Source organism: Oryctolagus cuniculus, chromosome 2 (assembly GCF_051225735.1).
Source record: "Oryctolagus cuniculus isolate XC-2025 breed Fujian yellow rabbit chromosome 2, ASM5122573v1, whole genome shotgun sequence".
In the NCBI taxonomy this organism is placed as follows: Eukaryota; Metazoa; Chordata; class Mammalia; order Lagomorpha; family Leporidae; genus Oryctolagus; species Oryctolagus cuniculus.
In genome coordinates this window covers 1,082,837-1,097,141 of record NC_142868.1, presented here as the reverse complement: position 1 = coordinate 1,097,141, position 14,305 = coordinate 1,082,837, and the positions used below count along the sequence as shown (strand labels likewise).

Here is a 14,305-nt window from a genome sequence, read left to right as displayed (position 1 = left end):
CTCTGGAGTGGTGGGGGCAGTTCATTGCATGACTCTCTCAGCTTCTGGTGGTAACCTGTGATCTCTGCCGCTTCTTGGCTTGCACTGCAACCTCTGCCGTGTCCCTCTGTGTATCGGTTTGAGTTTTCTCATTTCTTTTTCTTATAAACAACACTTATCCTTGAATTTAGGTCCCACTCTCATTCAAGATGACCTATCAGGATTCTTACCATCATGACATCTGCAGAGAACGTCACATTCTGAAGTTCCAGGTGGACTTCAGAAAGTCTTTGGACAATGCATAGATTTCAAAACATTTTTATACCAAAATAAACTTACCTTTAAAAAAAAAAAAAAAGGCAGGGTGATGAGAGAGAGGAAGAGACAGAGGGTGTCTTCTATCCACTGGTTCACTCCCTGAATGACCACAACAGCTGGGGCTGGAAAACTCCATTCTGTTCTGCCACACCAACTAGTGGCAAGGAGCCAAATGCTTGGGCTATCTTCCAATGCCTTCCTGGGTGCATTAATAGGAAGCTGGGTTGGAAGCTGTGTAGCCAGGATTCTCACTCTATTATGGGATGCTGGCATCACAAGCAGTGTTTTAACTCATTTTGCCACATGCTGGTCTCAAAATAAACTTACCTTTTTTTAAAAAAAACATTTTTTTAAGATACATTTTATTTATTTGAAAGGCAACAGAGAGAAACAGAGATCTTCCGTCCACTGGTTCACTCTCCAAATGACCACAATGGCCAGGGCTGGGCCAGGCCAAAGCCAGGAGTCCAGAACTGCACCCGGGTCTCCCACATGGGTGCAGGGGCCCAAGCTCTGAGGCCATCTACTGCTTTCCAGGCCAGCAGCAGGGAACTGGATTGGAAGAGGAGCAGCCGGGTCTCGTGTGGTGCCCCAGATGTATGCTTAATCTGTTGCCACAGTGCCAGCCCCGAGTGGTATAACATTCTTAACCATTAGCTTGACAAAGGCATAAAGCAAAGTTTTACAAGACTGTATTTGCAGCAGTGTTGATACACACAGACATTTCTTTCTTCTCTTTCTTTTTGTATTTTTTCTTTCTTTTAAAATGTTGGCTCCCACATGTAAGAGAGAACATGCGGCACTGGTCTTCCTGCATCTGGTTTATGTCACTCAACGTGATGTGCTTCAGTTGCACTGGTTTTGATGCAAATGGTAGACTTTCATTCATTTTTTTATGACTGAGTAATATTCCGTAGCATGTGTGTACCACATTTTCTTTATCCATTCGTCCAATCATGGACACCTGGGTTGACTCCAAGTGTTGGCTGCTGTAAACATGTGGTGCAATGTGCTCGTGTCTTGTGTGTGTACACCCAGAAGTGGGACTGCTGGATCCCATGGCAAGTCTACTTCTAGCTTTTTAAGAAATCTCCACACTATTTTCCACAGTGGCTGCACTACCCTCCTTTGCCCCCAACAGTGTGTGAGCGTTCCCCTTTCTCCACATCCTCACCAGCATTTGTTACCTCTGTCTTTTGGATGTTAGTTATTCTGACAGGAATGAGGTGATATTTCATTGTGGTTTTGATTTGCATTTCCCTGATGGCTAGTGATGTTGAACATTTTTTCGTGTATTTGTTGACCATTTGCATTTCTTCTTTTGAGAACTGTCTATTATAAAGTCCTTTGTCCATTTCTTAACTGGATTGGTTGTTTTTTTGTTGTTGAGTTTTTAAGTTGCTGATATATTCTGGATATTAATCCTTTGTCAGATAGGTAACTTGCAAACATTTTTCCCATTCTGTTGTATGTCTCATCACTTTATTGATTCTTTTGCTATGCAGAAGCTTTTGAGTTTTATATAATCCCATTTATTTAGTTTTGCTTTTGTTGGTGTGTGTGTTTTAATAGGCAATTTAAAGTCACTTGAATTATAGTGTTTAATATAGTGCTAGTTTAATTTTTTGTTGAATTCCTATTTCACATGTAGTATCTTTTTTGTGTTTCAGATTTATCACTTTTTACCTAGAATCTGTTTTCATTTTTTAAATAAATATTTATTTATTTGAAAAGCACAGTAACACAGAGAGAGAATGACAGGCAGAGATCTTCCATCTGTGGTTCATTTCCCAAATATCCACAAGAGCCAGGACTGGGTCAGGCTGAAGCCAGGAGCCAGGAACTCCGATTGGGCTCCCTCATGGGTGGCAGGAACCCAAACACTTGTGCTATCGTCTGCTGCCTCCACCACTAACAGCAGGCTGGATTGGAAGTGAAGGCAGGACTCGATTTCAGGCGCGACAGGGTGTGGGTACCTCAAGTGGCAGCTTAGCCACTGTGTCACAGTGCCTGCTCCTTCATTTTGAGTTTTTGAAACGTCCTCTTTTCCATCTTATTTTTTACTCAAGGCATAACTTACTATATTAATTTGCTTTTGTGTTTAGCCAGTGTAGTTTTTTTTATTTTTGTAATTTTTTTCTTTTATTTTCCTTTCTGACTATGACATTTCTTTATACAGTTTTTTATTCTGTCATTAATTGCTAAATATTTCTAATTTTAAAAAATATTTATTTTATTTGAAAGGTAGAGTTAGAGAGAAGGAGAGAGAAAGAGAGAGAGTGAGCATTTCAATTCACTGGGTCACTTCCCAAATGGCCACAATGGCCAGGGCTGGGCCAGGCTGAAGCTAGGAACCAGGAGCTTCATCTGGGTCTTCCATGTGGGAGGCAAGGCCGCAGGTATTTAGGCCATTTCCCCGCTGTTTTCCCAGGCACATTAGCAGGGATCTGGATCTGAAGTGGAGCAGCTGGAACTTGAATTGGTACCAACATGGAATGCCAGTGTCGCAGGCAGTGGCATAACCCATTGCACCACAACACTGGCCTCATAAATATTTCTAGTGCTGATTTATTTATTTTCATAGCTCCCATCATTTTCTTAGTTTTTCATCTGAACATTAAGAATCTTGTTCCAATAGGAGCAGCAATACTTGTTTTCCTTGGGATGATTCAATGACCTTTTTTCTTTATAGTTGCTGATTTTGTAGGCCTTGACCCCAGAATTGCTGCATGGCTTATAGATCCCAGAGATGCCACACTATCTTTTGAACATTTAGTGGCAAAATACCTCGAAAAATCCACCACAGTTAAAGTGAGCAGCACTTACGGAAATGCCTCAAGAAATATTGTGGTGAGTTGTTTAGGTTAGGTTTTATCAACCTTAATGTAATCCTAATCTTTTTCTAGAAAGTTCTACTTCACAGATGGTCTAATAGTAAAACAGTGCCAACATTAATTTTCACTTATTCTTCCCCATTTTTTTAAAAGGATTTATTTATTTGAAAGGCAGACTGACGGAGAGAGGAAGAGAGAGAATCTTCCATCTGTTTGTTCACTGCCCAGATGACCACAATGGCCCAGGGGCTGGGTTAGGCTAAGCAGAGTCAGGAAGTGCATTCAGATCTCCCATGTGGGTTGCAGGGGCCCAGGTACTTGGAACTCCTGCTACTTTCCCAGGCACATTAACAGGGAGCGGGACCAGAACTTGAACTGGTGCTCAGATATTGGATGCCGCTGTCACAGGCGACTCCATCCACTAACTCCACAATGCCGGCCCCATAAAGTAACATCCTTTAATTGCATATCCCTCAAACTTTTTTGAGTATCTTTGTATTACTCAGTGTGTAGAATGAAGAGAAAACGTGGGTTGGGAGAAAGTGTAGGGAAATGGCGGCATGCTCTCACACAGGAGTATTCTGCACAGACTGGGAGACATCTGTGCAAGGTGCCAGTATGTGACCACTCACACCACAACTGCCATCAGAAGCTTCGTGGGATTTCTCTGGGGGATGATCTGGTGAACTGAGTCTGTTTCTAGACTGAGAGGAACATTGCCACCAAATTTACCTAATTTTTAATACTTTTGCTCTTTTAAAGAATCAGAACGTACATATGAATCTAAGGATACTCCACAGGCTTATGATGACGCTTTGCTCCAAGTTGAAGGCAAGATGTTCTACTGTAACTTTTGTTTGTGGGAGAGCTGTCCTTTCACTGGCACCTACACAGGGAGCAAGGCTGCAGGGTCTGTGAGTGTGGAACAAACACCAAGTTCTAAGGCCACTTGGCAAAGAGGACTGTATAGGTTGAAAACAATCATTTTCCAATGCCCCCCCCCCCATAGTTGGAATGTTTCCTTTTTTTTTTTTTTTTTTTTTTTTTGACAGGCAGAGTGGACAGTGAGAGAGACAGAGAGAATGGTCTTCCTTTTTGCCGTTGGTTCACCCTCCAATGGCTGCCGCGGCCGGCGTACCGCGCCGATCCGATGGCAGGAGCCAGGTACTTATCCTGGTCTCCCATGGGGTGCAGGGCCCAAGCACTTGGGCCATCCTCCACTGCACTCCCTGGCCACAGCAGAGAGCTGGCCTGGAAGAGGGGCAACCGGGACAGAATCCAGTGCCCCGACCGGGACTAGAACCCGGTGTGCCGGTGCCGCAAGGTGGAGGATTAGCCTAGTGAGCCGCGGCGCCGGCAGTTGGAATGTTTCTAATGCAATAGTTCACATAAAAGCTGAGATTTATTTTGGTCGATAGTGAAATGAACACTACTCTGTCGACCAGAGCCTCCCTGGGAAGCAGATGGCCTTCGGAAGAAACACCGAGAAGAACTGAGTGAAGGGACTGTGTTCGAGGGAGGGCAGGGTGACAGGAACCAGCAAAGCAGAATTCCCCAGGGACAGGCGAGAGCTGGGGGCTTTTCCCCCCCTGGGCTCCAAGGCAGGCTGTTGTCTGCTCTCTCTCTCTCCTGATGCCCACTTGACAGCAGGGTGGGCACCAGGTTGTGACCTGAGGGGTCCACCTGAGGAGAGGGCAGGTAGAGAAGTCAGGGCAGGGGTGAGAGCTGAGGCCCAGGGTGCTCCCTGGCGGGAGCATGAAAGAGTAAAAGAAGGTGGAAATTCTGACGCAGAGCCTGGGGGATGGTCAAGAAGTGGAGGGAGCCATGCTCCTTGCTCCTTGAGCAGGTGGCCTAGCACTCCCCACAGCCCCAGTTGGTCGGTGCGAAATCATATAAATCAAGATACATTTTTGGGAATTCAACAACTGTATTTTGAAATAGAAATGGAAGACTGAAAGTACATAGCAAAAATGCTTAAGTCAACCTTAAAAATAGAAAGAGTAAAGAAAATTGGGGATGGGGCTTGGGCTATCAGATATTTCCAAATATCTCTACCAAGTGTAATAATAAAATAGGATACTTAAAGGAAATGGGAGTTTTTGAGGAAGAATAGGAAGAAGGGTGATGATGCTGGATAGGAAATCAACCATGTCCATAGCAGGAGCTGTCTTTTTTTTTTTTTTTTTTTTTTGACAGGCAGAGTGGACAGTGAGAGAGAGACAGAGAGAGAAAGGTCTTCCTTTTGCCGTTGGTTCACCCTCCAATGGCCGCCGCTGCAGCCGGCGCACCGTGCTGATCCGATGGCAGGAGCCAGGATCCAGGTGCTTTTCCTGGTCTCCCATGGGGTGCAGGGCCCAAGCACCTGGGCCATCCTCCACTGCACTCCCTGGCCATAGCAGAGAGCTGGCCTGGAAGAGGGGCAACCGGGACAGAATCCGGCGCCCCAACCGGGAGCTGTCTTAATTGTAGTTTAACAGAATTAAGAAGGCTTTTCAACAATACAAATGCAAATAATTTACAGTAACACTAGGTAGGTGTTTGGCGTAGCTATCAAGATGCCAGTTAAGACAGACCCTCTGACACTGCAGTGCCTGGGTTTGGTTCTCAGCTCTGGCTCCTGATTCCAGTTTCCTATTAATGCAGACTTCGGAGTCAGCGGATGATGGCGCAAATGATTGGGTTCCTGTCACCCATATGGGAGATCAGGATTGAGTTCCTGGCTCCCAGATTCTGTCTGGCCCAGCTCCAGTCAATCCATATAATTAGGGAGTGAATCAGCACTCCCCAGTTGGAAGGAAGCTGTTTATGAAATAAAAGTATTAGTAAAGCATATTGATATTATTTATTCCTATGAAACAGGCTTATAGTTTATGGCAGCTATTTTGGACTTTGGAGCTTCCTCTGATACCAATTTTGGCAGGTAAGTCATAAAGGCAGTCATTTTTCTAAAAAAACTCTTTATGTTGTTAGGAATAACTGTTTCTCTCTAACGTATTTAGAAGTTGGTAATATATCTCATGGGTTCTGAAGAGGTAGCAAAACCTTTAATTCCCTTTCAACAGTGAGAGGGGTTGGGCTGTATCACCTTTGGTCCAGAGGACTGGCAGGTTCTGACATTTCAGTCTTGTGGGGTCCCAGGAGCAGGAGGTCCTGATGGGTGGTCTGCCTGTTAGTGGCTCTCTGCTCTGGTCTTGCTGTCCTTGTAACCCTCCTCCCTTGGTCTGGCAGAGTCTGAGAAGCTCCCTGAAAGCACCCTGCAGGGCTCTCTCTGCCTTTGCCTCTGACCATGTTCTCTGGTGCACAGGAGAACAGAACCTTGTCCAGTGGCCACTGAGTCTGTGAAGGGCCCGGCTGGGGCTGGCTGGTGCAGCTCATGTCCACTCTCAGGACTTCCGTTTTCCCGTCTCGAGGGGGTCCTGAGGGCCCTCTAGAAGCCGGCGCGCAGCAGGTGCTGAGGGAAGGACAGTGTGTTATCATCGTGCTTCTCAGGGAGGAAGGCAGTTCTGTCTTTACTACAGGGTTCGTGAATGCAATGAAAATAGGATCTGGTTTGGATTTTAAATTGCAGTGATGGAAAGACACAGCGTTCAGGTGAACAAAGAAGAAATGGAGAGGACATCAGCGCTTCTTGGGGTAAGGTATTTTTTCAGACTGCCTATATGGCAATTGTTCCCATGACAGGGCTGGGCAGATTTCACTTTTCTTCCCCAGACTGATGTTGGCATTGTTCTTTTTCTGGGGTTCCTGGAGGGGAAGACTAGACACTGAAAGGATTATCTAGCTAGCCATGAGACAGAGAGACAGAGACAGACCAACTGACAGAGATCCCATCCACTGGTTCACTCCCCAGATGTCCACAGCCAGACTGCAGCCAAAGCCAGCAACTCATTCTAGGTCTCCCACATGGGCAGCAGGGATCCAATTACTTGATGAATCACCACCACCTCCTAGGGTCTGCCTTAGCAGGAAGCTGGTTGTGAGCTGGGACCGTGTGTCAAACCCAGGTGCTCTGATATGAGACTCCAGTGTTTTAACCACTCGGGTAAATGCCTCCCCCCTAGCAGATTTAGCATCTAATTCATGTGTGTGTGTGTCTGTGTGAGTGTGTGTCTGTATGTGTGAGTGTGTCTGTGTGAGTGTATGTCTGTGTGAGTGTGTATGAGTATATGTGTGTGTGTGTCTGTGTATATGTGTGTATGTGGGTGTGTGTGTATGTGGGTATGTGTGTGTGTTTGTGTGTGTGTCTGTGTGTGAGTTTGTGTATGTGTGTGAGTGTGTTTGTGAGAGTGTATATGTGTGTATGTGTGTGTTTGTGAGAGTGTGTGTATGTGTGTGTGAGTGTGTCTGTGTGAGTATGTGTGTGTGCCTGTGTGTGTATGTCTGAGTGTGTGTGTCTGTGTGTGCCTATGTGTGTGTGTCTCTGTATGTGAGTGTGTGTGAGTGTATGTGTGTGTATATATATGTGTATGTGTGAGTGTGTGTGTGAGTGTGAATGTGTGTGAGTGTATGTGTGTCTCTGTGTGTATGTGAGTGTGTGAGTGTGTGTGTGTCTCTGTATGTGTGTGAGTGTGTGCCTGTGTGTGAGAGTGTGTGTGAGTGTGGGTATGTGTGTGTCTCTGTGTGTATGTGTGTCTGTGTATATGTGAGCCTGTGTGTGTGTGTGTGAGTGATGGCAGCGGGGTGGGGGGACTTCTTTAATGGATCCTCGGGGTTCTTCTCAAAAGTTAGATTTTTCTTTCAAGGACATTGCCCCCTATAGTTTGGCAAAGAGATCCTTGGGTTTTTCGAAAAATAAAAATATAGAGAAATGCATAAAGTTGCATGAAGAAAACACATGAAACTGTTCCACGTAAAATGTCTTGAAGGAGGCTCTGATAGAACCCTCACCTAGGCCAAAGCATAGAGGTTCCAGGAGCTCTGTTTGTTCTTCTATCAGAATTCCCTTCCTGCTGCCTAAACGTCATCTTGACTTCTGTAGTAGTTCGTTGTTGCTCTTACTTATTCTACTTTAGTGCCTGAACAGCATAGATTAGCTTTGCTTCTTGAACTGTAAGTAAATCAGTAATCTGTGCATGACCTTCTTCACTCAGCTTTCTGCATCCAGCCTTAGCCGTGACACTGTGTCACTCAGTGCTGTAGACTGTGCCGCGCTGGTGTCTCTGCCCCACTGTTGACAGGCCTCTGGTTGTGTCCAGGTTGGGTTCATCGCAAATCATATCACAGCCCTGCACCTCTGCCCTGGGACCTGAGACGTTGAGGGATGGCTGGGGCGCCAGGCACTGCTGTTCAGCCATGTTATGTAGGCAGCATTGCTTCCAGAGCTGAAGTCCCACTGTGCACGGGGGGTGGGTTCTGTCTGTGTGCCTGTCTGCTGCACCTGGCTGTCCCAGACCTTCATGTGGAAGCCACTGTGGTAAGAATGTGTGCTGTTTCCTTAAGGGTTTCCATTTTCCTGATTACTAATATCACCATTGGCTAGCAAATTTCTTCTTTTGTAAAAGATCTATTTGTTCAAGTCTTTTATGTATTTTTTTATTTTCCCTAATTGATTTATAGGACTTCTTGATATATTCTGGATGCTAGCTTGTCACCACCCCTCTGTCTCGTTTGGGATGGTGTTGGATCACTTTCCAGTCCTGACATTTCTGGGGAATTCTCTCTCTCTCCCTCCCTCTGCTGTCTTCTTGCTTTTCCTTTTGTTTTATTCCTTTAGTTTAGTTTAGTTTAGTTTTTGTACAGGCAGAGTTAGACAGTGAGAGAGAGACAGACATAGAAGGATCTTCCTTCCGTTGGTTCACCCCCGCAAATGGCCGCTACAGCTGGCGTGCTGCATCGATCCGAAGCCAGGAGCCAGGTGCTTCTCCTGGTCTCCCATGCGGGTGCAGGGCCCAAAGACTTGGGCCATCCTCCACTGCCTTCCCGGGCCACAGCAGAGAGCTGGACTGGAAGAGGAGCAACCGGGACAGAATCTGGTGCCCCAACCGGGACTAGAACCTGGGGTGCCGGCGCTGCAGGCTGAGGATTAGCCAAGTGAGCCGCAGCGCCGGCCTATTCCTTTAGCTTTGAGAAGCATAGTTCAATGAGTCTTTAGGTATCCACCATAAGTCAAAATAGATCTTTTTAAAATCCATTTTAGTTAATTGTAGATTATTGTTTACTCCATTAAAACCTTTTATTGCCAACTGTTTGATGAATAAATTAATTTGAAATGATAAAAGCTACTAATGAGGTTAATTGTATTTTTCATATTATTAGGCTCGTCTGAAAGAATTGGAGCAAGAAGCCCATTTTGTTGCAGGAGAAAGGTTTCTCATAACGAGTAACAACCAGCTGCGGGAGGTAAAGTTAGATGTCACCACCTTGGGAAAATATAATTCTTTGTTTGAAAAAAAAAGATTCATTTACTTTTTTATTTGATAGGAAGAGTTATAGAGACAGGGAGAGGGAGGGAGATAGAGAGAGAGAGAGAGAGAGAGAGAGAGAGATGTCCTACCCTCTAATTCACTAACCAAATGGCTGTACTGGCCAGGGCTGAGTCAGGCCGAAGTCAGAAGCATGGAACACCATCCAAGTCTCCCATGTTGGTGCAGGGACCCAAGTGTTTGGGGCATCTTCCTCTGCTTAGCCAGGTGCTTTAGCAGGGAGCTGGATCGGAAGTAGAGCAGCCAAGACTCAAACAGGCGCTCATAGGGGAAGCTGGTGTTGCAGGTGGCAGCTTGACTCACTGCACTGCCCCTGGAAAAATACAGTTCTTACTTAGGAGGCAAAGGAGATTTATTCTGAATTTACAAGTATTATTTCATGTAGTTTATCTGAAAATGTATAAGCTGTTCATGTTCTCTCACTGTTTGCAAACGTGTTTAAATTCTTTTTTTTTTTTTTAAAGATTTATTTTAGGGCCGGCGCCATGGCTCACTAGGCTAATCCTCTGCCTGCGGCACTGGTACTACAGGTTCTAGTCCCAGTTGGGGTGCCAGTTCTGTCCTGGCTGCTCCTCTTCCAGTCCAGCTCTCTGCTGTGGCCCGGGAAGGCAGTGGAGGATGGCCCAAGTGCTTGGGCCCTGCACCCACATGGAGACCAGGAGAAGAACCTGGCTCCTGGCTTTGGATCGATGCAGCGCACCAGCTGTAGTGGCCATTTGGGGGGTGAACCAATGGAAGGAAGACCTTTCTCTCTGTCTGTCTCTCTCTCACTGTCTAACTCTGCCTGTCAAAAAAATTTATTTTATTTATTTGAAAGACAGTGTTACAGAGAGAGGTAGACACAGAGAGAGAGGTCTTCCATCCACTGGTTCACTCCCCAGATGGCCGTAATGTCCCGGAGCTGCTCAGATCCGAAGCCAGGAGCCAGGAGCTTCCTCCAGGTCTCCCACGTGGGTGCAGGGGCCCAAGGACTTGGGCCATCTTCTACTGCTATCCCAGGCCATAGCAGAGAGCTGGATCGGAAGAGGAGCAGCCGGGACTACAACTGGTGCCCATATGGGATGTTGGTGCTTCAGGCCAGGGCTTTAACCCGCTGTGCCCCAGCGCCAGCCCCAGTGTTTAAATTCTTAATTCAAAGCCTTTAGGTTTGGGCTGGTGTCTTGGCACAGTAGATTAAGCCGTTCGACACCAACATCCCATATGAGCACCAGTTAGAGTTCCGGCTTCTCCACTTCTGATGCAGCTTCCTGCTAGTGTTCCTAGGAAGGCAGTAGAAAATGGCCCAAGAACTTGGGTCCCTGCCACCCACGTGGGAGATGGAGCCCAGTCCCAGCTATTGTGGCATTTAGGAGGTGAACCAGAGGATAGAATATTTGTCTCTCTCTCTCCCTCTCTCTCTGTAACTCTGCCTTTAAACTAAATGCATATTTTTTTTTATTTGACAGGTAGAGATATAGAGACAGAGAGAAAGGTCTTCCTTCCGTTGGTTCACCCCCCAAATGGCCGCTATGGCCGGCTCTGCGCTGATCCAAAGCAAGGAGCCAGGTGCTTCTTCCTGGTCTCCCACATGGGTGCAGGGGCCCAAGCACTTGAGCCGTCTTCTACTACCTTCCCGGGCCACAGCAGAGAGCTGGACTGGAGGAGAAGCAACCGGGACTAGAACCCGGCGCCCATAAGGGATGCCAGCACCACAGACGGAGGATTAGCCAAGTGAGCCACGGCGCCAGCCCCCCTAAATACATAATTTTTAAAAATATTTATTTATTTATTTGAAAGAGCCATACAGAGGAGAGGCAGAGAGAGAGAGAGAGGTCTTCTATCCGCTGGTTCACTCCCCAATTGGCCGCAACGGCCAGAGCTGCGCCCATCTGAAGCCAGGAGCCTCCTCCAGATCTCCAACACGGGTGCAGGAGCCCCAAAGACTTGGGCCATCCTATACTTCTTTCCCAGGCCATAGCAGAGAGCCAGATCAGAAGTGGAGCAGCCGGGACTCAAACCAGCACCCACGTGAGATGCCAGCACTGCAGGCAGTAGCCCCACCCCGCTATGCCACAGCGCTGGCCCCAAGACATAATTTAAAAAAAAAAAAAAGCCTTTTAGAAGCCACTAAATCAGAATTTAAGCATTTTGTAACATCTGTGTCTGGTGTCTTCTGTGCTGATGGTTTTAACTCTAACAATAATGTTGCTTCTTTCCAATCTGGAACTCTCAACACTTGAAAATGGCTTTTCCTGAAGATCCTCTTTGACAAGTTAAAGCTACACTTGCTGAGTCAAAGGCGTCTCCCCAAAACAGGGCTGCAGAAATACCCATCCACGTCAGAAGCTGTGGTAAGCTTTAGAAATCTTCTTTTATTTTTATTTTTTTTAAATTTTAAAAAAATTTATTTGAAAGGGTTACAAAAAGATGTAGAGCCAGAAATAGAGCGAGGTCTTCCATCCACTGGTTCACTCCCCAAATGGCCACAACAGCCAGAGCTGAGCTGATCTGAAGCCAGGAGCCAGGAGCTTCTTCTGGGTCTCCCACACAGGTGCAGGGGCCCAAGGACTTGGGATATCCTCCATTGCTATCCCAGGCCATAGCAGAGAGCTGGATAGGAAGAGGAATAGCTGGGACAAGAACCAGCACCCATATGGGATTCTGGCGCTGCAGGTTGGGGCTTTAACCCGCTGCGCCACAATGCTGGTCCCATCTTTTCTTTCTTTGAAATGATAGCCCATCTATGACTCACCTCAGACCCACTGGAGCTCCCTTAGAGGGCAGCCCCTCAGGCTCCTCCCCAAGATTGCGCTCCCAGCAGTGGACTAAGGAGAAAGTGGCCAGCAGTAAGTACATTTTTTCAGAAGCAACAGATCGGCTTGACTTCCTGCAAAAGATAATTTGGTGGGGTTTTGTTCTTAAAACCAAATTTCTGACATCCCAATCCCACTCGCTTTGTTTCATCTCCCGAAAGAGACTGAGAATGGGAAAGGTCATCAGTCCTCTTTTCTCTCCCAGATTTGTTGCAGAGAATTAGCTGCCCCTCTCTTGAGAGGAATATACTTTTAAACTGACAAAGAGTACTGAGAGTCGACTCATAGAATGACAAATGCCCTAAACAGCACCCTGGCCTCAGAATCAGCTCTTAAGGCATTCAGATCTGGCTAAAAAGCCCATGAGAGTATCTCAGGCATGGAAAGCCGAGACACTGTGGCAAAAAAATGGCCTACGTGAAAGATCTCTGTAAGTGGAAAGAAGGGGCCATCAAAGAAGGAGGTACCTTTCTCTGAAGGGAGGAGAGAACTTCCACTTTGACTATGGCCCTGTCTAAATAAAGTCAGAGTTTGTGAACATAAGAGGCTTCCATAGCCTTGGCAGCTCATGACAAAAGCCTTGGGAGATCACTGACAGCATAAATAAGAGTGCCAATTGTTAAATCAACAACAGGATTCACTGTGTACTTGCTCCCCATGCAGGACCTCTGTCCTTAATGTGTTGTACTATGAGAATTAACGGTAAAACTAATCTTCAAACAGTTCTTTATACTTTGTATGACTGTGTGGGTGCAAACTGTTGAATTCTTTACTGGTACAGAGTTGATCTTCTTTATATAAAGATAATTTAAAATGAATCTTAATGAAGAATGGGATGGGAGAGGGAGTAGTGTGGGGAGCAACTCGGACTAGACTAAGTTACTGGAATTAAGACTTATTCTATGCATCTGCTCTCCCACAATATGGCGCTGAGAAGGGAGTAACAACTTCTACGTAGCTGCCTCTCGCCAATTTGATTGACTGAGCTGCAGGAGCTGATCTTGCTCCTGATTGGAGGAGAGCAGCGTACTCGGAGTGTGGGTAGCAGAGTTGGGATTGGTGGAAGAGGACTATAAAGGAGGAGAGAGACAACATGCACCAGGAACATCTATCTGAAGGAACACCTGTGCAGCCCCCGAGAGAGCCGGCCTGCGGTGTGCCGCTCCCCCGCGGAAGTGGGGAAAGTGGCTAGGGGGAACCGCCCTTCCACGGAGGTGGAAGGGTCGGTAGCCAACCCGGGAAGGACCAGCAGCAAACCCGGGGAGGGCCGAGCAGACAAAAGAACAGCGCAGGGTCCTATGTCGTTCCTCCACGAAGACGGGGAGTGACATAATGGTGCCGTGACTCGGATATGAAGCCTAGGCAGGGTCTAGTGTCGTTCCTCCATGAAGAGGGGGAGCGACAGAGTAGGAGATGGGATGTTTTGTGGGTGGGAGGGTGGTTATGGGGGGAAGAACCGCTATAATCCAAAAGTTGTACTTTTGAAATTTATACTTATTAAATAGAAGCTTTCTATAAAAAGTACTGAGAGTCGACTCTGCTAGGACGGCAGAGTATGAATAGACATCCAGAGGTCAGCAGATGCTTGTCCTGGAAGGACGCAGTGTGGGAGAGCGGTGAGTGCATTCACAGAGAACCAGCTCGGAGCTGCAGACGGTGCTCCCCGTGCTCGCCAGCTCTGGTCGGCAGCAGAAGACGTTTCCTTCGGAGAGGACTTCTCTGGCCGGACTGCCCCCCAGCACCCAGCACAGTCTTCTTGCTCCTCTCAGCCCTGTTGGGACCTTGGATTCAGGACCTCGTGAAGCCCGGTGCTCTGAGACTGTGCCCACACTGGGTAATAATGGCCTCCTGTAGAGGTAACCCAGAATTCCCGTCTTTCAGATCCTGTTCTTCTTCACAATGGAGAAGGGCCCCATCCTCCTCCCATGTCCGTGGGAGCCAGTGTGGAGTACGGAGTGAG

At 46.9% G+C, this 14,305-nt stretch overlaps 1 protein-coding gene across 1 annotated transcript in view; it reads left to right on the top strand.

Moving 5' to 3' along the window:
• POLN (DNA polymerase nu) overlaps positions 1-14,305 on the top strand; it is a 192,512-nt gene that overhangs the window by 44,725 nt on the left and 133,482 nt on the right. Inside the window, exons 6-8 of the mRNA XM_089324955.1 lie at positions 6,700-6,764; positions 9,387-9,470; positions 11,791-11,883. Coding sequence (XP_089181081.1) covers positions 6,700-6,764; positions 9,387-9,470; positions 11,791-11,883 — 242 coding nt within the window. The remainder of the gene's footprint in view (positions 1-6,699; positions 6,765-9,386; positions 9,471-11,790; positions 11,884-14,305) is intronic.